Raw genomic sequence first — 21,397 nt, 5'->3', positions numbered from 1 at the left:
TAGCTCAATTCCTGTTTGTTTGTTTCCTTTCTCTTCATTTTTTTTTTGTTGTCATTCTGATTCTGTCAAAAATTCATCCTTATCATAAATCATCGCAGTAAATTCCATTGACAAAAGAAAAGCAGCGAAAAAAAAATCTTTTCATAACTTTTCATAAGTCGTCTTAACCTTCCTCCTCTTTCATTCCTCATTATTTCGCTTTCTCTTCATTTATTTAAAATCACTCGGAAACCTTTCAACGCTTCTATTGATTTGAATTCATTTCCGAAATATTTAATCTTAATCGTTTGAACATCTAGTTCCCGTTCCATCAAATTCTCCAAATTCCTCGGAAAAAATTTCTCGTCACCCACTTTTTACTTGCCTAATCATGCCAAACGTTTTTCAATTTACATCAATCGAACCATTTAACCAAACAAATGCGTAAACAACGGCATATCTTCCGATGATATTGGCAATAATGCCGAAGGAAGGGAAAAAAATAAAATCGCGGAAACATAAACAGAGGAGAGAGATATTTTTCACATTCCAATGGCAATAAAAAAATAATGACATGGAATTTGAATCTCCTCATTTGTTTTCAATTCCGCCCTAATATCTATTCATCACACCGCAAAGTACTCCCAAGACACGTGTTGGAGTCGCTTGGAATACTTTTTCCTTTGCCATTTGAATGTAAATAGCGCACAAACAATACACAGCGAAAGCAGTTTAGATAAGAAGCAAAAATACCGAGAAGACGGCGAAAAAATATTTTCACAAGGATTCCTAAATTTTTTATTGCCCTACATTTAAAATCTGCGTCTCTCTATAACGAAATAAAATAACATTAGTAACAATTTAGAGGCAAACACATACACGACATACACACACAAATCACCATAAAATATATGAAAAACATTCATAAAGCAAATGAAATATGTTTCGGAATAAAATAGAGAATGAGTGCGATATGAAAAATCCATGTCTCGCAAGCTTAAATATAGACGAGACAAGCTTTGTATTTTAGAGAAAAATTTTAAAATGTGCATTGGGACAAAATTTTCAAAAGTGCATTGGGTCAATAATTTCGAATGTATATTGGGACAAAATTTTTAAATCTCCAATAGGACAATTTTTGATTGTGCACTGGGGCATTAGTTTAAAATGTGTATTGGTGCAAAAGAGAATGTGCATTGGGACATAAGGTTAGAATATGCATTGGGACATGCACTTTTCTCACAAATAAACATTCTTCAAAAATCACATTTTGAACTTATGACCCAATGCACATTCTGAAATTTGCCCCAATGTACATTTAAAAACTCACCCCAATACACAATCGAAAACTTCGCCCCGATACCCATCATAAATATTGGTCCCAATCCATATTCTAAATTTATCCCAATGAGCATTCGGAAATGTTGCCCCAATGTACATTCTTGAGTTTCAACCCAATGCACATTTTAAAACTTCGTACAATATTTTTTAAAAAAAATTGCGAAACATGGATTTTTCATAGTGTGCGTCGTTATTATTGTTATTGTTGTAAGGAAGCAGGCGAGAGCAAAGGCATGTAATGTTTCAAAATAAAAATATAAAGTTAAAACAGACACCGAAACCGACAGATGATTTGTAAAGAAAATTTTTCCTTATCAACGGAACATTTATTTCTTTTTTTTTCGGAGGTATTTATTGTCGTGATTTTTCATCGAGACAAGAAGAATGAATGGAATTACTACAACTTTGATTCCGACAGCGTCGTTATTTTCTGAACGGAAAAATGATATTTATAATAATATAATAATAATGATAAAAAAAGGCAAATCTTGACTCGCAAAATGATGAGACATAAAAAGAATACAAAAATATAAATAAATATATTCGTTAAGATAACAAGGCATTTCATTTTTATTTATAAGAACTAGTGGAATGGCATAATGTTGCAATATCGCTATGACGGTACCTACCTACAGCAAAACAGCCATCGCGCGATCATTATATTTTTTTCAAGCTATGAGTCTGCTGTGTCGATAGGGTTTCCACTGGTTTGCATGGAAAAATTGTTGAAAAATTGTCATTTTAATAAGAAAAAGAGGGATTAAAACTTCATTGTGAAAGGAATTATTTTTAATGTGCAGAAGTTCAATAAGAGGGAAAAAAGACAATTAAAAAGCAGGACTTTGTGTTTTTATAACCAAAATAGGCGTAAGCTGAGTGTTAGTCGGGTTAAGTCCGTAAAATTATATTTTGGCAGGAAAAAATTACAATGGAATTAAGGTTTGGTGGAATTTTTATGTTTTTTTTTGTTGCCTTTCTTTTAGAATAAAGACTTCAATTAAAATTGTACAAAAAAAGATGTTTTTTTAAATTTTATGTGTAATTTATTCTTTTTTGTGAGTAAAATGTGAGTTTCGGGTTAAAAATTAATTGTTGAAAATATTTTCCGAAATTTATTTACGATAATAAATTTAATGTTACTTTTAGTTTTTTAAAGACAAATATTTGAATGTTTTAAAATAAAAATCATTTTCTGAAAAGTAGAAAATTTTATACTTGAATTTTTCTTTTACAATTCAGATTTTCTAATATTTTCTTTTTTTTGTACTCAATGGAAGATATTTTGTAATTTTCAGTTTTGTAAGTTTCAGAAAAAATGGTTTCTGGTTTAAAATTTAAAAAAATAAAATACATTTAAAAGTTATGGCGCTTAGCCAAAAAATTATTTTGAATTTATCAAAAATATTTTTTTAAATCTTTAAGAAACTTTTAAAAACAAAATAAAAAATTCCAATGGAAAATGGGGAAAATGATAGTAAACAAACAAAGTTTTTGTTTTTAATTTTGTAAATTTTTTTCTGAAATTTCACATTCTTTTAAATTTATAAATTTTTTTTATATTTAATTTTTTTTTTAATTTTATTTTTTTTTTTTTTTTTTTAATATTTATTTTCAATTCTTATTTTCAAATTTTATTGTTTTTTTTATTAATATTTCACGATAGTTCTTTTTTAAGCGTTTTACAGAACTAAAAGAAATAATTATTTTTTTTACAAGCTTTCTTAATAATTTTCAACATTTTTTTTACAAAATTAAATTAAAATTTTTGGTAATTTTTATATTGATTTTCTAAAAATTTTCACACAATAATTATAGAAAAAATTACATTTATTAAAAAATTCCTTAGATTTGTCAAAAAATAAACAATAAAAATATTTTTACAAAATTTAAAAGAAATCGACAATAAATTTTTACCTTAAAGGCGATTCTACGAAAATAACGTAAAACAAAATATCATTTAAGTAAATTTTATTTGAACTTTTTAAAGGATGGTATTTAAATCAAACATAAGAAATCAAAGACAATTTTCTTATAAATTCATAAAAAAAGTCTCACAAAGAGATATTTTTATACTTTGACAGTATTATTGACCTTAACAAATAAATTGAATAATAAAATTGATAAATTCAGAAAAAAACTGAATGACCTTTCCATTTACTATTTTTTCGTTATTTATAAACTTATTTTTATATCAACAACGGGATTTTACAAAAATTTAATGAACTGAAAACAAAATCTCTGAAGAAAAAAAAGAAAAAAATCTTAAAAAAAAACTTTCCACGACAAAAATAAGCTCATCATATTCCGCTGAATTCCGTAATCTCCTAGTCTCCTTTTTCACCTGTCACCAAAAAAGAAAATCCTCCTTCCCGAATTCGCAACTCATTTAATACGACCTTTATCATTTCTTATACCATCTTACGCCTATTAAGAGTTCTTCTTCAACAACAACAACGCCGGTCGGCACCTGCTAAAAGTGCGATTTGATTTATGCAAATGCTTTTTACATAATTCGCATCATCACCTACTTTTTCTCTATTTTGGCGTGGAAACTTTTTTGGGCGGATGATAACCTTGATTTATAACAAAAGTTCGGTACTTATCCATTGTTTGCGCGTTTTCGCCCGTTATTCGAGTGTGACAGTCCGAGAAAAATGAAAAACTCTTGTAAACCCTACTCCTCGGTCGCGCATCGTAAGTTATGGGAAATGATTTCCATTTATAAAATAATTTTTTTTATTTTTTTTTTGCGCGCCGCAATAAAAGTGAAATAAAATATCTCTTGCTCACATATTCTCATTTTCTTCCTATTTCAATATTTTTTAAAAACTTTTTTCTCTTTTACTTATTATCATGTTATTACGATTTACTGTTTTTAATATTAACTCCTCATTTCAGCAGAAGACGACGACGGAAGCAGCCACGAAAATCATATTTTAGCGGTAAAATATTCATTTTAGCAGTGGATCGTCCCGTGGAGAGAGATACCTGTGCCGTTGCTTCTTTTCTCATGCAAATCATGTTTTTTCCAGTGATTTATCAAATCTTTCATTTTTTCCTCTTTTTCGCATTTTTCTTCGTTTGCGCCGTACAAAAACGGTACAGAAATGCGAAAATAAAATTTTTCACACACAGATTTCTTTGCGGAATAATCCTTCATTTAATCAGTAAATTTATTGCCGACTTTTCAGATACCTCCGCACTAAATAAATAAATGAAGTAGAGAAACGTCGTCGTTTAATATAATGATAATAATAATTATTATTACCCCTCTCCTTCAGTTTTTTTCCCTTGTTGTTCGGCATATAATAACATAATAGGCGCATAGATAGTCTTGAGAGCACAGAAGACGAAGACGACACGCAATAAATGTCTTCTTAGTTGTTCATATTTCATGTTCGTTTGCCTCGTTTCTCCGGTTTTTCGCAATGTAACAACATAAAAGGAGACAATTTTTCCCATAAATTTCAATAATATGACGATTATATTTTCTGAAGTTATGCGATAGGGATTAGCGATAATGAATTTTTGATCACAGAAGTACGTTATCATTACGACGACGACGACGACGGAGACGGTAAATTACCAACCTGCCTTCCTCTTGCTGAAGACGATGAACGATGCAAGGAAAATTATGATTATGAAGAGAGCTGCTACTGGTAGAAGAAGGAATTAAGTAAAATAATTTATATCATTTCTTTTCTCTTCTTAATTGTGCTACTTATGTGCGAGTTAATATTATTTATTTATATTAAGACGTATAATAGACTGAAATGTGTGGCACAAAATTTTCCTTGCATCGCGGTGTGCGAAAAAATTTATTATGGAAATTATTGTGGGAAAGATAGCGGCTTTGCTGCAAGATTTATTTGTTGCTGCTAAAGAGAAAAGTTTGAGATTTGAGGAAAGTTTTTAAGATTTATTCTTCGGTGAAAATGGGGTTTTATGCTAACCGTAGATTAAATTTTCTTTTTATGAATTTTTTTTTTTTGCTTTAATTTATGAGGTTTTTATGGTAAAAATATAGACTTAAGAGTGTTAAAAAATGAGTTTTAAAATAGAAAAATGAAAATTATGAGGAGACTTTTGGGATTTTCGGGGCATTTTTAGGGGTTAAGGAACAGATGTAGGTCAAAAATTATTTTTTTTACGAATAAAAGTGAAGGTCAGAAGATTTAAAAAAAATATTTGAAGGTTAAAAATTCTGTTTTAAGTAAAAAAAAAAAATTTTTTAAGATATTAACTAGATTTTAAAGGCAAAAATATTAATAAAAAAATAAATAATTTTTAATTAATTAATAAATAAAAATTAAATTAATTATTATTATTTTAGTTTATTTTTTAAACTTTTAATTAAAAATTAATCAAATTCAATAAAAATGATCATTTTAAAATTCATGACAAAATATATTTATGAGCAGAAAAATTGAAAATCTTCCCTTGGGAATTTAATTTTTATTTTCACAAAATTTTATTTGTTTTTAGAGAAAATTAAAAATTATATAAAATTTAGGAATGCTTTTTTTATTAAAATTAAGTAGATCATCATTTATTTAATTGAATTTTTTTTTCAGAAAAAAAGTTTAAATTTTGAGAAAAATCAAGTGAATTCACAATTTAAATCTCCAAATTTTTAAAATAAAAATATTTTTTAAATATTAATTAATTATTACAAAAACAGGTCTTTATTTTTTTAATTCCTCAAATTTTTTACGAATAAAAAAACAAAAATTTTTGCGAAAATTAAAAATAATTATTTGTTTCTATTCGTAAAAAATTTTGAGGAATTATAAAAATAAAGACCTTTATGTGTAAATTAAAAAAATTTCTCGCAGTCGAAATATAAAAAAATTAATTAATTAAATAAAAAATCGTTAGATAAAAATTTTAAAATGTAATTTTGATAAAAATATTCATATTTCAATATTTTTAATATATTTTAATATTTTTGTACAAAAATTTCTTCAAAATTGTTTTTAAAAGGAATAAATTTAAAGAAAAATTTCAAAATTAAACTAAATATTTAAATTATCAAAAATAAAAAAAAACATATTACAAAAATTGCAAATATATTTTTTTAACAAATTACGGGAAAAAATTTTTTTTATACTCACAAAAATAATTAAAAAAATAAAAAAAATCATAATTTTTTGATAATTTTTATATTTTCAATAATTTTTCATGAATTAGCGCCTATAAAATATCTCTGCATAGCAACATAGCAACTAAATTTCCTGTTCAAACTTCATTTTGTCCACTGCCCTCCTGCAAAGAAAACAATTTTTATTCAAAAGGAGATTTAAGATCCAAAAATTTCCATATTACGGACAACACGAGGACACTTTTATTAGAAAATCATAAGATAATAAAATAAAATGCTTGATTTATTGCCAAAAATCCTTCTTTAGAATAAGAGAAAAGTACTTGAAGAAAACATTGGAATCAAATAAAACTCACAAATTTCCACAAATAAACTTCAAAACATTATCTCCGAGAAAAAAGATTTATTAACCAAAAGTCTGTCTGACCCAACCTCACGACGACAAACAAATTTCTCGATAAACGTCTTAATAAATAATAAAATTCTAAGCAATGCTTCCATAGACAAAAAATTATTATTTTATTTAATAGAGAGAGAAAAAAAAGAGGAGCTGATTGCATTTATCGATAACGTCTCCGTTTGACACAATCTTAATGTATTCACCCACAATAAGATTAAAAATGTCTTGTGGCCTCTCCCTGTCAGTTGTTTAGTGAAATTCTCGAAAAACGAGAAGAAATGAAGAAAGACTTAATGAAAAAAAAAGGTTTTTCTGTAACGAAAGAAAATCTCATGATGATAAAATATGAGGAAGTTGAGTGTTCTAAATAAATATCTTAATATCTCTCTCTCTGTGCCGAAAAACGTCTTATGCATGCATGAAACCAAACAAGAAATCTAAGACATGTGAAAATATTTCCATCGATTGTGTTTTCGGTACTTTTTGTGTGGCAGAAACCACAATTAAAGCGGCTCACACACATCAACGCAACGAAACTAGTTAAGAAGTAATGCGATTGTCTTCCGAAAGGGATGCAGGAATCTCGCAACACCATCAGTGTTTGGCATCGTGGAGAGAAAAAGTAGCCGAGATTTGATCACGCTATGCTTTAATTATTATTTATCGTCATTTATTTTTTTTTATTTGGTTCTCGTAATTAAAGCGGCGTGAAAAACAAACCAAAGCAGAAGGAGGGAGGAAAGTGAGTGTAACGAATCGTTGAGGCGATGTGGAAAATTTGTGTTTCGCATGTTTAAAAATTCATAAGAGACATCGGGATTTTTTTTCTATTTTACTTTTAAAAAATTAATTTTTTTGAGACTTTTGAGAGTAAAAAAATTATTTATAATTCTTGATTAAAGATTAAAATAAAAATATCTTAAAGTCATAAAATATGAAAATTTTAAAATTATAACTGAAAAAAAAAAATTAAAAAAAAAATATTTTTTTTTTGAACTTTTAAATATTTTTCTGAAAAAAACTCTTCTTTTGAGATTTTTGCCAAAAATAAAATTTTATAAACAAAATTTTTTTAAAAGGTTTTTTAGCGCGTTTTTAAAAAAAAATTTTCAAATTTGTATTTTTTAAAAGAAAAAAAAAAATAAAAAAAAAAAAATATTTCAAAAAAAATTTTTTAAAAAAACTTTTTGAAAAAAAAAAAAAAATTTTTTTTATGACAAAATTTTAGCAATTTTTAATTAAATAATTAAATAATAATTTTTTAATTAAATAAAAAATTGATTTAAAAAAAATAAATTTTTAAAAATTGAAAAAAAAAAATAAAAAATTTTAAGATTTTTAAGCCAAAAATAAAATTTTTTTATTTTTTCAAAACTAAAATAAAGTAATTTTTAAAAAATTTGAAAAAAAAATTTCAAAAAAATGAAAAAATTTTTAAAAAAAATTTTAAAATTTTTAAAAATAAATTTTTTTTTTTGTATAAAAAAATTTATGAAAATGAATCAAAAAAAATAAAAAAATTATTTTTTTTTTTTTAAATTTAAAAAAAAAAAACTTTTTTTAAATTTTTTTAATTTTTGGCCTTAAAAAAAAAAAAATAAAATTAAAAGAAATTTTTTTCAAAATTTCGAAAATATTTATTTTTAATTTCCATAAAATTCTCATTCATTCCTGATTTTATCAAAATTTTGGACTATTATTAGAATTAAATTCGAATATTTTTTGCGAAACAGGAATTTTCCACAGTGGCAAGGCGGCGATGTAATTAAAACGTTTATTACCAACTAATATTTATTATAAAGCGAAGCGACTGGAAAAAGTAAAATAAATTTTCCAGAATTAACGTTAAATTAATGGAGAAGAAATATAATTTTTACGAAGGCTTATCGTTTATTTTTATTGTCCGTAGCGACGACGTCCACTGCGACGATGTCTTCGCTGCCTATGACTTCAATGTCATTGTTGCTACTGCTTTGCGTGCTTGGCAGTGTTTGGATGCTAATACCCTCCCCCATCAGTTGTTGTTTTTTGCTTTCCGCTTCAAGAGCTTCTAATTGCTCGTCTAAATTACGGATTTCGTCTTCAAGGCATTTGCTGGCATCTTGTGTCATGCTCGGGCCGGGCAACGTATCCACCGACGGTTCTCGAATGATGACTTCAATCGACCCGGAATCGGGATGGAGCTCCTCGAGTGACGCAATTTTGTTGGCTTTGTGTTTATTGGCGCGATTTTGGTCACGTCTGTTGAAGGGAGATGCCCGTCGGTGGTCTTCGCCGCGACGTTTGGTGTATGGCGAGGCGGTTTGGCTGTCAAATTGACGGAATTCTTCGATTTCATCCAAGGGTCGGGGAATGAAATTGATGATATCTTCAAGTTCTCGAGTCCGTTCCAAGGCTTCCATCTCGAAGGGGTGCATGCGGGGCGGGAGACGGGACATGCGAGGTGAAAGAACCTACGAAAAAAATAATTTTATTAAATTTTGTCGAAAAAACAGACAAAAAAATTTTAAATTTCTTAAATTTAAAAAAAATCATGATTTTTTTTAAGTATATTTTTAAGAATTTAATTTTTTTGAACTTTAAAATTAAAAAATTTTGATATTTTTCATCAAAAATCGATAGAATTTCATTAAAAAATTGAAAATTTAAGATAATATTGGCTTTTGAACTGATTTTAAAGGAAATTTTGTTCATTAAGAAAAAAAAATTATCAAAAATGTACCAATTTTCTTTTTAAAAAACTGTTTTAAAAATTAGTTAAGAGAAAATTTTAACATTTTTTGATTAAAATTTTAACCTAAATAATTTTTTTTCATTCAAATTTTAGGAAAATACCTCTTCACTGCGAAAACGATGCCCCCTGAGAGATGTTTCCGTGACCTCTTCTTGCTCCTCATCTCCGTCCTGTTTCCGAGCGCGACGTTTTCTCCTACTTCGACGTGTCGAAAGTTCATCCAAAGAGGCAAAAATTGGTTTTGGCATGCGAATTGCCTCTTCATACCCGGGCGGATTATGATCTCTCGGGTCTGGAGCATTCAATAAGGCCTCTTGCTGCATCCGAATTCGAGCTTGACGGGCACTAAAAGGACCAAAAATGAATTAAAAATCATTTTTTATCAAATTTAACTCACATTTCTTCCGCTTCTGAAATATTTTCTTGTCTTTCACGTTCTCTCCGGGTCAATTCTCGTCCTTTTATTCCTCGTTGAATGGTTTTATAGAGACAATATAAGCCGGTGCATACTAAAATTAATTATTTTTAGTAAAAATTTTAATTAAAACATTAAATTTACCTATCACAGCCACCATTACTGCAATCCAAATCCTCTCCGTTAACCCAAATTTCCGATCGTTCGGGTACCATTTCATAAAACACGCAGTTTCCCAATATTGGCCATACGCATCTTCGGGACTTGAGCATTTAACGTTATTCCGATCGCTTATTTTCACCGGAGGTTCTGTCAAAAATTGATAAAAATCGAAAAATTCCGGTTTGGAACAGTCACAAATCCAGGGATTGTCGCCGAGACGCATTTTCTGCAAAAATCTATTTTGCGAGAACATATCTCGTCGCAAAGTGCTCGTTAAACGATTTCCCGCCAAATTTAGCTTCGTTAATTCCGGCACGTGGTAAAATGTCAAATTCGTAATTTTCATCAAGCGATTATTTTGCAAATGGAGATTTTGTAAACTGGTCGATTGGAGGTACGGTGGCAGTTCGGAGAGTAAATTATGCGAGAGATCGAGTTCGTTGAGACGTGGAAGAGCTCCGATTGTGTCACGTTCCAAATGGGTGATCTCACAGCCACTCACATTAAGCTTAAAAAGTGACTTGGAGCCGATTCTGATGAATTTTTGGAAGAAATTTTGCGCCAAATTGAGTGACAGGAGCTGCGGATTAGCTTTGAACAAGTCCCGATCGATGTTGGAGATGGAATTATACGAAAGATCGAGCTCTCGAAGGTTCGGAACTTGCTTGAAGACGTCAACATTGACGTGAGAAATGGAATTTGCGGTGAAATCAACGACTTCCAAGCGTGGATTGTACATAAAAAGGTCTCTACTGAGGTAATTTAGCATGTTATAACCCAAAAAAGCACTTGTTAGGTTCGGAAATCCTTCCAAAATGATTTTATCCATGTTACAAAACGACACATCAAGCTTGTTAACTGACATGGAAGACACTTCGTTCAAGGTAAGTCGTGAATTATGACTCAAATTCAACGTTTTTAACTTTCCCAGCTTCACAAAAGTCGTTGGCGCGAGATTTTCCAACTTGCAATTGCTCAAATCAACTTCCTCCAAACTGTCAGAGACCAAATCTGTCATCATTACAACCGGATTTCCGCGAAAACTGACCTTTTCGAGTCTTTTGAGCCCGCCAAAGATGTAGTCGCCGGTGATTTTTGAGATTTGGTTCTTGCTCAAGTCCAAAAATGCGAGACTTTTGCTGATCAAGAGTAAATTTTCATCGAAACTCGTCATTGATGAGAGTTGATTGCCAGCAAGAGATAATTTGTGTAGCTCCACAGCCGGTAATAAGACAAAGTTTGGATTGATGTCGGCCCAGTTTGTGATGTTGTTGAAACTTAAATCGAGCACTTTGAGGGAGTTGAGGCCATTTAACGCGTCTTTTGGGAGATGATGGATGTAGTTGTAGGAGATGTCCAAATAGTCAAGACCTTCCAAGCGTCGCAGGGCGAGAGGGAATTTGGTGAATTTGTTGTACGAGAGGTCCAGGTAGTGAACCTGTGGAGGAAATATTGGTCAAAAAATTATAAAAAGTTGATTTTAGCTGAAAAATTCGTCGAAAAGTTAAAAATTTTAATAAAATTTTTGAAGAAAATGTTCTGAAAAGGAAATTTTGTGCTAGAAATATCCAGTTGCTGTGAATTTTTTCAAAAAATTGGCGGTTAATATTTGATAAAAGTGACATTTTAGGTAAATTTTACAATTTTAAGCCATTTTGCTGTTCAAAAAGTTTAATTTTGTTCAAAAAATACTCTAATTAATTTTTTTTTGAACAAGTTTTTGCTCGAACTTTTAACTTTTTTAAATCATAAGGGCTCATATAAAGACCAAAAATTACAATTTTAATTAATTTTCTTCGTAAAACATTAATTTTTAATTAATTTAATATTCTGAATTTAGCAAATTAAATTAAAATTTAAAAAAAAAATCTCTAAAATTATAATTTTGTAAAATTTTATTCATTTTAATTCTAAAAAATTATAAAGTTTGAGTCACTAGCCGTATTTCAGAATTATGCTGAAAAAATAAAGTTTCTAGCTCAAAAAATAATTTTTAAGCTTAAAAATAAAATCTTAGCTTCAAAAAATTAAATTTTAGCTCAAAAATTGTACCGGAATAAAAAATTTTAAATGTCAAAATAATTTTTTCCGCCAAATTTGAATGTCAAAACATTAAATTTATGGCGTAATCTCAATTAAACATCTTGAAAACATTTCAAAGTGCATTATCTTAAATTTTCTTAAATCCTCTAATTATCAAAATTTTATTCAAAACCGTCTCTTTGAATATTCAAATTCGCTCTATCAAAATAAAAGCCGTCCTTTTTCTTTAAAATCCTTCGCATAATCTCCTCCATTAAGTATTAATGTATCAAAAAGTATTGTCTCAACACGACAAATGTCCCAAAACTCAAAACGAGTGTTTTCGCACAAGAAAAGAGATTATTTCCTCTAAACTCGTTAATTTCGTCCCGATAAGAAAACACAACAATTTATGCGACTTTTCAAAAAATATACCATTAATCAAAAATTCAACAAAAGACTCTTCTCACTTTTGTGTAGTCGAACGACGGCAACTCCGTTAATCCCCGATTCGAACAATCGACGAAAAAGTCATGGACATCTATGGTACATTGACACTCCACGGGGCACGAGTACCCGACTGTCTGCTGAATAATTCCCAACAACAACGTCGTCGTCGTCACTAAGAAAATGTAAATTTTCCTCATTTTTGTGTCACTAGTCACTGAATAAATTAATTCTTGCTGCGTGAATTCACTTTCATTCTCTACTTTATTATTTTAATGTTTTGGCTTTAACATGTCGTTATGTGGGCTAGTGACTCATAAATTATTAGGCCAAAGCTCGTGTGTGTGAGAGATAAGATAAGATTTTTCCGTAAAACTATTTTTTTTTATGGGAGCCGAAAGATGGACCGAAGAAAGTAATTTTTGCGGATTATTTCACTCTTTAACCGGATTTAAGACGTTTTTGCCATTAGAATTTAAAGGATTTGGTCCGGAATTGGGGACGAAAGACATAAATAAAACTTTGTAAAAACAAACGGAAAAAAGAGTTGTTACGACGACAACAATCCCGTTCAAACTGCTTTTACTCGACAAATTTCAAACGATAAACGGAAAAAAGTTAAATCTTATCACTCACCGCACGTTGATAAGATAAGGTGCGCTACGGATTGAAAAGAGGTTATATTTACACCTTGGCTTAAGGTGTTAATTTAATCTCTAATTTAGGATAAGGATTAAATCTAATCTTTTAAGTCAAGAGATCAATTTGACCTCCTTTAAAATGTACAGTCCAAAAAACCTGTTCAAAAGGTTCTCTTAACTCCTTAAATTTACTGTAATCCCTAAAGAGGTTATTTTAAAACCTGAAAGAGTTAAATTAATCTTTTGAGAGGTTTCTAATTCTTGTACTTAATTGTACTTCAATTTTTTTTATTCTAATTATTTTATTCCATGGGTGCCCTTGATATCATTTAATTTTCTCAACTAATAAACTTTATTTCAGACCTGTGAATATGAAAATTTTGCAGTTGATTTTATGATAAACTTTTTTTTTTCAAAAGAATGAATTTTACTTTTTTTGATTTTTGCCACTTGTTCTTCTTAGGTAATTAGGAAATTAGATTAAGTCCTAACATCCATTATTTTTAATACATATATTTAAATGTTTTTACATCGGTGCGGAATCTTATGAGCCTCATAATGATCTGTAGTTTGGGTTCGTATTTAGTAATATTGCTGATCCAGAAATGGATAAATATATGTTGATAGCCCCTTGTATCTTACACGAAGTTGCATTAAAAATTCTTGTAAGGATTCGTTCTAAATTGTACCAGAACAATGCATTCTATGAGATTATCCAGAAGTAAATGAGATAAAATAGTGACTTCATTGTCGAACTGAGTATTCAATCAGTAGATCCATTCTTTCGTAGTTAAATCTTCTGCGATTAGTACAATCTTCCCTTCATTTGATTTAACAACATCCGCGACACAATTTTTTTCCATTAGGGAAAAATAGAGGATTAAGTAAGCTACTAAAAAGATAATTTTTTAATCCCTTGAGATGTAAAATGAATTCCTCGGAAGGCTTTTATATTCCCTTGTGAACCTAACCTAAAAATAAAAACAAATTTTAATCTATTGATTCTTCGTTTTTAGCCTCACAAGAGTCTACTTTAACATCTAAAGGGAATAAAATAACTTCTAGAGGAATTAAGTTAACCTCCCTAAAGGATTTATTTCTGAGGTCTGCTGAAAATTAAGTTCAAAGGAGGTCAGATTACTTCCTCAAGCGTTAATGGATTAAATTTAGCCCTATAAGGTTAGAATAACTACTATTTGAAAATAAGGAATTGAATTTGTCCCTTTAGAGATTATTTTAACTCTTTGAGAGGTTATATTAATCCCTTGAAAAGATATTTCAATCCTTACTATTTAATTCTTTTTTAACATCAAAAGGGATTGAAATAACTCTCAAGGGATTAATTTGACCTCTTAAAAGATCTTGTGACCTCAAGAAAAGATTCATAAATCTCTCAATGGATTTAATTTAACTTCTATAGAGTTAAAAACTTACCTTTTAAGGGAATTTTAGATGATCAATTCCAAAGGATGTCAGATCTATCCTTCAACCCTTAATGGATTCAATTAATCCCTTAAGAGGTTAGATTAATCCATTTTTTTTTCAAAGCAAGGGATTAAAATAACCTCTTAATGGGTAAATATCACCCCTTTTCAATCCGTTGAGCACGTACGACGAACGAACGAGCTACAGGTAAAGAAGTATTAAAAAGAGAGGATCTAGATAAGATACGCTTCGACAGTCTAATCTCTAACAAGCCTCGTCACAATACAACACAACGACAACAACAGTAGTCTCTGTTTATTTTGAAAAATAAAGACGACAAAACAAAGACATTATAAAATACTTCCCTTCTTCATACGGGAGGAAAATCTTTTTGTCAAGCAAGCAGATTTAAATCCTTTTTTCCACCGAACGACGACGACTACGACTACGACTCGAAAGAGAAGCGGTGCGAGGGAAGAAAGAACAAAAGCATCGCGTCTTCATGAATTTATATTGAGCTTAATTGAAGTGCAACACACCGAATATGTTTAAATTTTATTTTATTTATTTTTTTTTTGTGTGTGTGAATATGTGAGGAATTTTCGGAATATGCCACAACGACGACGACGACGACGACGACAGCGACGAAAACGAGGGAAAAGGTGAGAAAAGTCTGGGAAATGAGCTTAAATGTGACACCCCATGACATGTGAATGTTTTTTGTGTTGCGTTGAGTTGTTTTAATGTTTATGCATCCGCAGAGCAGAAATTTAAATGTGACGCGACATTTCTGCCATCATTTAAATAGCAAGATCTCTTCATTGTCTCGTGATTTATTCATAATAAGAGCGACGACAAAATTAGCATTATTTTTGGAAAATTAGCAAAATTTTAAAGGTTTTTTTCTGGGAGTAATTACTTTTTTGTGAAAAGAACGATCGTGGGACCTTTTATCGAGTGACATGAAGGGAAGAGAGTGGCGCGCGAAATAGTTTCAAATCATAATTAATGTGCAAAGTTTTACAACATTTTTCTTGTCTTTTAAATAAATTACATATTTGAAAGTACCTTCGAGGCAATTAGTTGAAGTGCATGCAGTTAAAGATAAATATGCGCTGTTTCTTGAGAAATTGAAGTTTTTTTTTTTGCAGGACAGGGCGCTTTTTTAGAAATTTTTGAAGAAAGAAATGAGTTTTAAGGATCCTAATTTTGATTTAAATTCAAAAAAAAATTTAAAAAAAAAATTATAATTTTTAAAAATTCTTTAAAAAAAAATCCTCAGGTTTTTATATTTTTTTTCTTTATTAAAATTATTTAAAAAAATTTCTACAAATTAAATATGAATTTTGATGAAAAAAATATCTAAATTTTGACCCTTCAAGAAGCTTAAAATTTGGTTTTAAAAATTTTGATGATATCACTAAAATAAGAAAAAAATTGTTAAATTTTAGGTGATTTATTTTTTAACAAAATTATTTTTTGGTTCAAATTTTTGTAAATCAAGAAATTTAAATTAACCAAATTTTTTGAAAAAAAAAATCAAAGTTATTAAATTCCAAAATATGAATAAAAATTATTATTATACTGCAAATTTTAATAAAATTTTTGAATAATTCTCTAAAAATGATTTAAAAATTTGTTCTAAATTTACCGAAAGTAATTTCAGAGAAGAAAATATTGAATTATGTAGAAGCAAAATTTTTTAAATTTTAGATACCTATTTCATTTAATTTTTTGTATAAATTATTCCGTTTTGAGTCCAAAAATTCATTTTTTTTTGTCAAAATTCGATATTTGAAATGAAAAATTTCCCTTTTTAGACTAAATTTTTCTAGAAACGCATCAAAAATTTCAAATCAAAAATAGTTTTTACTTTTCAAAAATTATACGCGCTTCTAAAAAAAATATAATTGTGAAAAATCAATAAAAAGTCTTAAATTTGAATAAATTTTTTCAAAATACATATTAAAAAAAAAACTTTGTTCAAAAATCAAAACAAAATAACATAAAATTCAATTTATCGATTTCTAAAATCAATCAGTGACCTAAAAATTTTTTTAAAATAGACAAATTTACTTACAATAACAATCAAACTCCGCAAAAAAATTTCTCCAACGTCCAAAAACCATCTTAATTTAATTTTGAATAAATTTCCTTGATGCCACTCCAGACAATGTGAACAAAAAAAAGCATCAAAAATTAATGACATTGTCTTCCGAACGCACCAACTCCCGTTTCCAAGACATCCTATGACCTTAACGACGCCAAAATCCCATCAAGTGCGTCGCCGGCAATCAAATACCCAAAAAATCGCTTATTTCAAGTGCTCTTCGTTCCGTTCACGGAGGATTAAAAAAAAGAACAAAAAAAAAATTCTCGTTCTCTTTCTGCATTAATCCCCCAAATCACAATTTTAAAAGAAAATTCTTTTAATTCCTCCGGCTTAGAGAAATAAGTTATTCCAAATAGAGCGCAGTAGAGAGCAAAAAGAGAATGAGAAAAAAAATGAAAGAAATATTTTTTGATGAGTATCGCATTAAAAAGGATTAAGATGTATTCAATACAAACGTCGCTTGTTCGTTTCTGTGTGTTCGCCAACGTCCCGCTTTCCCGAGGGGTGATTCCGTATCAAAAATTAATCACGGAGCGCATTATTTTTCATAAAAACATTTAAAAAATAATGTCCTTGCTATTATTATTATGACAACTTTGGTAAAAATCTCGCATTAATCACGTAATTCCAATCGCAATTTATTTTAATGAAAAATTTAGAAAAGTTTAATCAAATTATCATAAAAGTTTACTCTCAATTTGCGCCTAATTTAAGAAAAAAAAGTTTTTTAAACGAAAACAATCTGATGGAAAATTGCCGTCGGCCGCTGTTTTATCTTCTTCGCCGAGTTTATTAGAGAAAGACGAAGAAGAAAAGGCAAAATGACAAACATTAAGAAATATTGATATCAAAAAGTGCTCTCCAAGTCATGCAAAAAAGTTGTTTGAACGCAAAGATATTCAAGCTTTCAATTCTTTTGGGCGAAAACTTTTCCTTTTGTTTAATTAAACGTGAAGAGTAGCAATAAAAGTTTACTAATTAGAATATTTTTTAATGGGAATTTTATGCAATATCTCTCAAAGACTGCATAGCAGCAAATTGCATCTTCTCCATTTCTTCTTTTACATTTTTTTTTTGCTTGCGATTCGTGCAAAAACTTTTTTTTGTTATGTACAACGAGCAAAAAACTTTCGTCACAAGTCCCTCCCATTTTATTTTATGATTTTCCCTGCTGTACGGACGAGTTTTCCTTATAAATCGTCTCAAATACGGGATAATGCACGTCTCGTACGCAGTTGATCCGAACATTATCCGAATTGCCGAAGGAAAAAGCGTCGCTTGTGGTGTGAGGAACTTTCGTACGAACGACGTACGGCACGCGTATGTGTATGGGGCTCTATGGCGAAATTGATACAAGTTGGAGTAAAATTTGTAGAACAAGCAAGATTGGAACTCCTTCGAGGAAAATTAAATGCCGTTGTATAAGACGAACATCGACAACGAGTATTTACTTGACTAATCCTATCATCATTTCAATTCATTCACTTAAATATATTTGATGCGTTCCCCCTGTTTATTTTTCTCATATCTCTAATGATGCGGTCGGTCATCAAAAAGGTATCATAATAATTACTAATAATTTATTTATGTATATGATGATGACAAAAATCCCAACGTTTATTAAGTATATTGCGAATTACGTTGACGAAACGCTAAAGAGGATGAAGTGGAGGCGTATGTAAAAAAAATATAATAATTTTTTTTTTTTGATGATGTACTTTGATGTCCTTTTTATAGATCGGAAAAATTAGGATGATATTTGATGAGAATTAGGGTATTAAAGTTAAATATTTGTTTTGATGCGGAGAGAAATTTATTTTAGGGGCGATTGATATTTTTCATATGTTCTTCGTGAATGTGAATGTGGTTGGTGTTTTGACTTCCGATAGATATTTATTTATCAGTACTGGCAATCTACGAAAACATTTACAGAGTCAATTAAATTTTTGGTTGAAAATAAAAAAAAATATTTTCAAGTGGTTCCTCTTGAAAAATTTTGCAAAATTGATTGGTTACTGTTTTAAATTGTTTTGTGAGGATGTTTCAATTTTTAGGAATTTTTTTTGTCTTGTTTGAGAAGAAAAAAAATTTGATGAGGAAATTATTTTTTTAATTAAATTAATTTAATTTACTTTTAAGTTTTAAAATCAAAAAATATTCCTTCTGCAATTTATAAAAAATTAATAGAAAAAAGTAATAAAAAATAATTTCATTAAAATTAATTATTAAAAATATAAAAAAATCATAGAAAATTAAAAAATGAATTCATTCAATTTTTCTTTTAATTTTTTCTTATTTTATTTAATTTAAAATTATTATTTGTAAAATATTTTTATTTTTTGTTTTTTTTTTATATTATAAAAAAGAAAAAATTGTAGAAAATTGAATTTTGAGCATTTTAATTACAAAGCAAACTAACTTAAATAATAATTTCAATAATTTTTAGGAGTTTTTTGTTTTAATTTTTTTATGCATTAAAAATTGTAAAAAAATTAATGAAATTGAAAAAAAAGTAATAATAATATTATTTAAAATCTAAAAAAAATCCGAAAAAATAGAAAAAAAAATATAAATAAGACCGCTCCAGTTTTTTTTTCGAACTTTTTCATACAAAATGTCAAATATTCAATAAATTTTTAACCGTTGATCAATAAATTCGTTGTTTTCACTAAAAAATAAAAAAATATTTTTTTATAAAAAAAAAATTAAAACATAAGTTTAACGATTTTAGAAAAAAAAATCATATAAGAAAATTCTTGTAAAAATATCATTTTTATACAAAAGTTTAACAAAATTAAAAAAATTTTTGAAAATCTCTTGAAAAATTATGAAAATAGACCAAAAACGGTCATTTTTGATGAAAATTTATTTTTATTTATTTCGCCCCATTGGGTTTCGGCATGTGACAAAAATTTCAAAAAAAAATTGGAGCGGCCTAATTTAATAAATTTAATTATAAATAGTAAATATATTAAATTAAAATTTAATTTAAAATTTTTAATTAAATAAATTTATAAATAATTATTTAATCATTAAAATTTTCCAAAATTTCAAATTTTTAAAAATATTTATTTTTTTTAATTATTTTTTCAACAAAAGAAAATTTTTAAAAATTATAATTTTTAATTATTTTTTATTTTTTAATATCTGGAACGGCCTAAATAAATTTATAAATAATTATTTATTAAATCATTAAAATTCCTTAAAAATATTTATTTTCTTTTAAATTATGAAAATATCATGAAAATATCTGTAATTTTTTTTGTAATTAACTTGAAACGGCCTTAATACAGATAAATAGTAAGAACCATACAGGAAAAAGAGCATATTTGTAAATAAATAAATAAACAGAAATCAGAATTCATCTGAGATAATTAATAAATAGATTTTCGGGTGTGTTTTGATTGAAAGATGAAATGAATGGAAACAGAACCGAAACAGGAAAAATAAGTAAAGATATGTTTTTTGTTTATTTATCATGATGATTGAAAATATCGGAAGCAAGGAAAACGCAAAAGTGACATTAAAAGGAAATTATTTTAGGTTTGTCTTCTACTTTTTTTCTCTCTCTGTGTCTTTACGTTTTCGTAAGAAAGATATTTACTGACAAAAAAATTGTCGACTGTATGTTTAGGATTTCAATTCAATTCAAGCAGCAAAGGAAGGTTGCTTGGCCGGTTGGATGAGCAATCTTCCATAATTTGATCAAATATTGTGATAAGAGGTATTTTGTCCTTTTTTTTGCGATGACAAGCGAAATTTTTACTGTTTGCTTGTAAGCAAGGCTGCGGAACAAATTATTAGAAAAGAAAACACGGGTAGGTAGTTAGGGATTAGAAGAAAATCGTTATTGATGATGTTTTTACTTGTCGTTAAATGTTTTATGGACAAAGTTTGATAAGAGTTTTAAGCGGAATCGACAGGACATGGACAGTTAAGGTACTTTTAAAAAATTTTTTTTTCTCTCTCGATATTTATTTATGGTTTTAAGATGCTTTGGGATTGTAATTTTTTAAAACATTTTAAGATGTTATTATTTTTGCTATTATGAAAAAGGGGAAAAATTAAAGAAAAAAAGTTTTAATGAAGAAAAAATATGTTTGCTCATGAAATGGAGTGAAAAATTTAATGAATTAGGGAATTTGATGAATTTATCAGATGCAAGTCTATTTTTTAAAGCTTTAAGATTTTTCGTGAATTTTCTTTTATTTTTTATTTAGTAGAACAACATGTTTCAATAAAATTTTTAAAAATGTGAAATAATAAAAAAAAATATTCAGAAAAAGTTAAAATCTTTAAAATTAAAATAAAATTTATTAAAAAAATATTTCTTTTACATTTTTTTTTCCTAAAAAAAATTAAAAAGTTTTTTTTAATATATTTTTATATTTTTAATAGTATTTAATTTATACAAATAAAATCTATTAAGACCCATAATCAATAAAAATTCTTTAATTAAAATAATTAGAAAAATACTTTAAGAATAAGTTAATTTAAAAATTTCAAATTAATTATAAAATATTCAATATTTAAAAAAACTCAGAAATATCGAAAAACATCGAAGAAAATTAAGAAAAAAAAAATTTAAAAAAATTTTAATCAAATAAACCTTCCGTA

The 21,397-nt window shown here is 28.0% G+C and overlaps 1 protein-coding gene across 1 annotated transcript; it reads right to left on the bottom strand.

Moving 5' to 3' along the window:
* Window positions 1-8,525: 8,525 nt before the first annotated feature.
* Window positions 8,526-13,162, bottom strand: LOC134829648 (platelet glycoprotein V). Its single transcript, XM_063842839.1, has 5 exons — window positions 12,625-13,162; window positions 10,115-11,570; window positions 9,953-10,064; window positions 9,657-9,900; window positions 8,526-9,274 (listed from the first exon to the last, which is right to left on the bottom strand). The coding sequence occupies exons 1-5, from the start codon at window positions 12,799-12,801 to the stop codon at window positions 8,705-8,707; spliced, it is 2,559 nt and encodes an 852-aa protein (XP_063698909.1). The 5' UTR covers window positions 12,802-13,162; the 3' UTR covers window positions 8,526-8,704.
* Between the last annotated feature and the right edge of the window lie 8,235 nt (window positions 13,163-21,397).

This window comes from Culicoides brevitarsis, chromosome 2, assembly GCF_036172545.1.
Source record: "Culicoides brevitarsis isolate CSIRO-B50_1 chromosome 2, AGI_CSIRO_Cbre_v1, whole genome shotgun sequence".
NCBI lineage: Eukaryota > Metazoa > Arthropoda > Insecta > Diptera > Ceratopogonidae > Culicoides > Culicoides brevitarsis.
The sequence above is the reverse complement of the archived record's forward strand: the minus strand, read 5'-3'. Positions and strand labels throughout refer to the sequence as shown.

Excerpts from the sequence above, each read along its gene's own strand:
- LOC134829648 (XM_063842839.1), bottom strand. The coding sequence starts at position 12,801 with ATGAGGAAAATTTACATTTTCTTAGTGACGACGACGACGTTGTTGTTG. Across the intron at positions 11,571-12,624 it reads CGTCGTTCGACTACACAAAA|GTTCACTACCTGGACCTCTC; the intron begins GTGAGAAGAGTC and ends TTTCCTCCACAG. Across the intron at positions 10,065-10,114 it reads AGTAATGGTGGCTGTGATAG|TATGCACCGGCTTATATTGT; the intron begins GTAAATTTAATG and ends AATTAATTTTAG.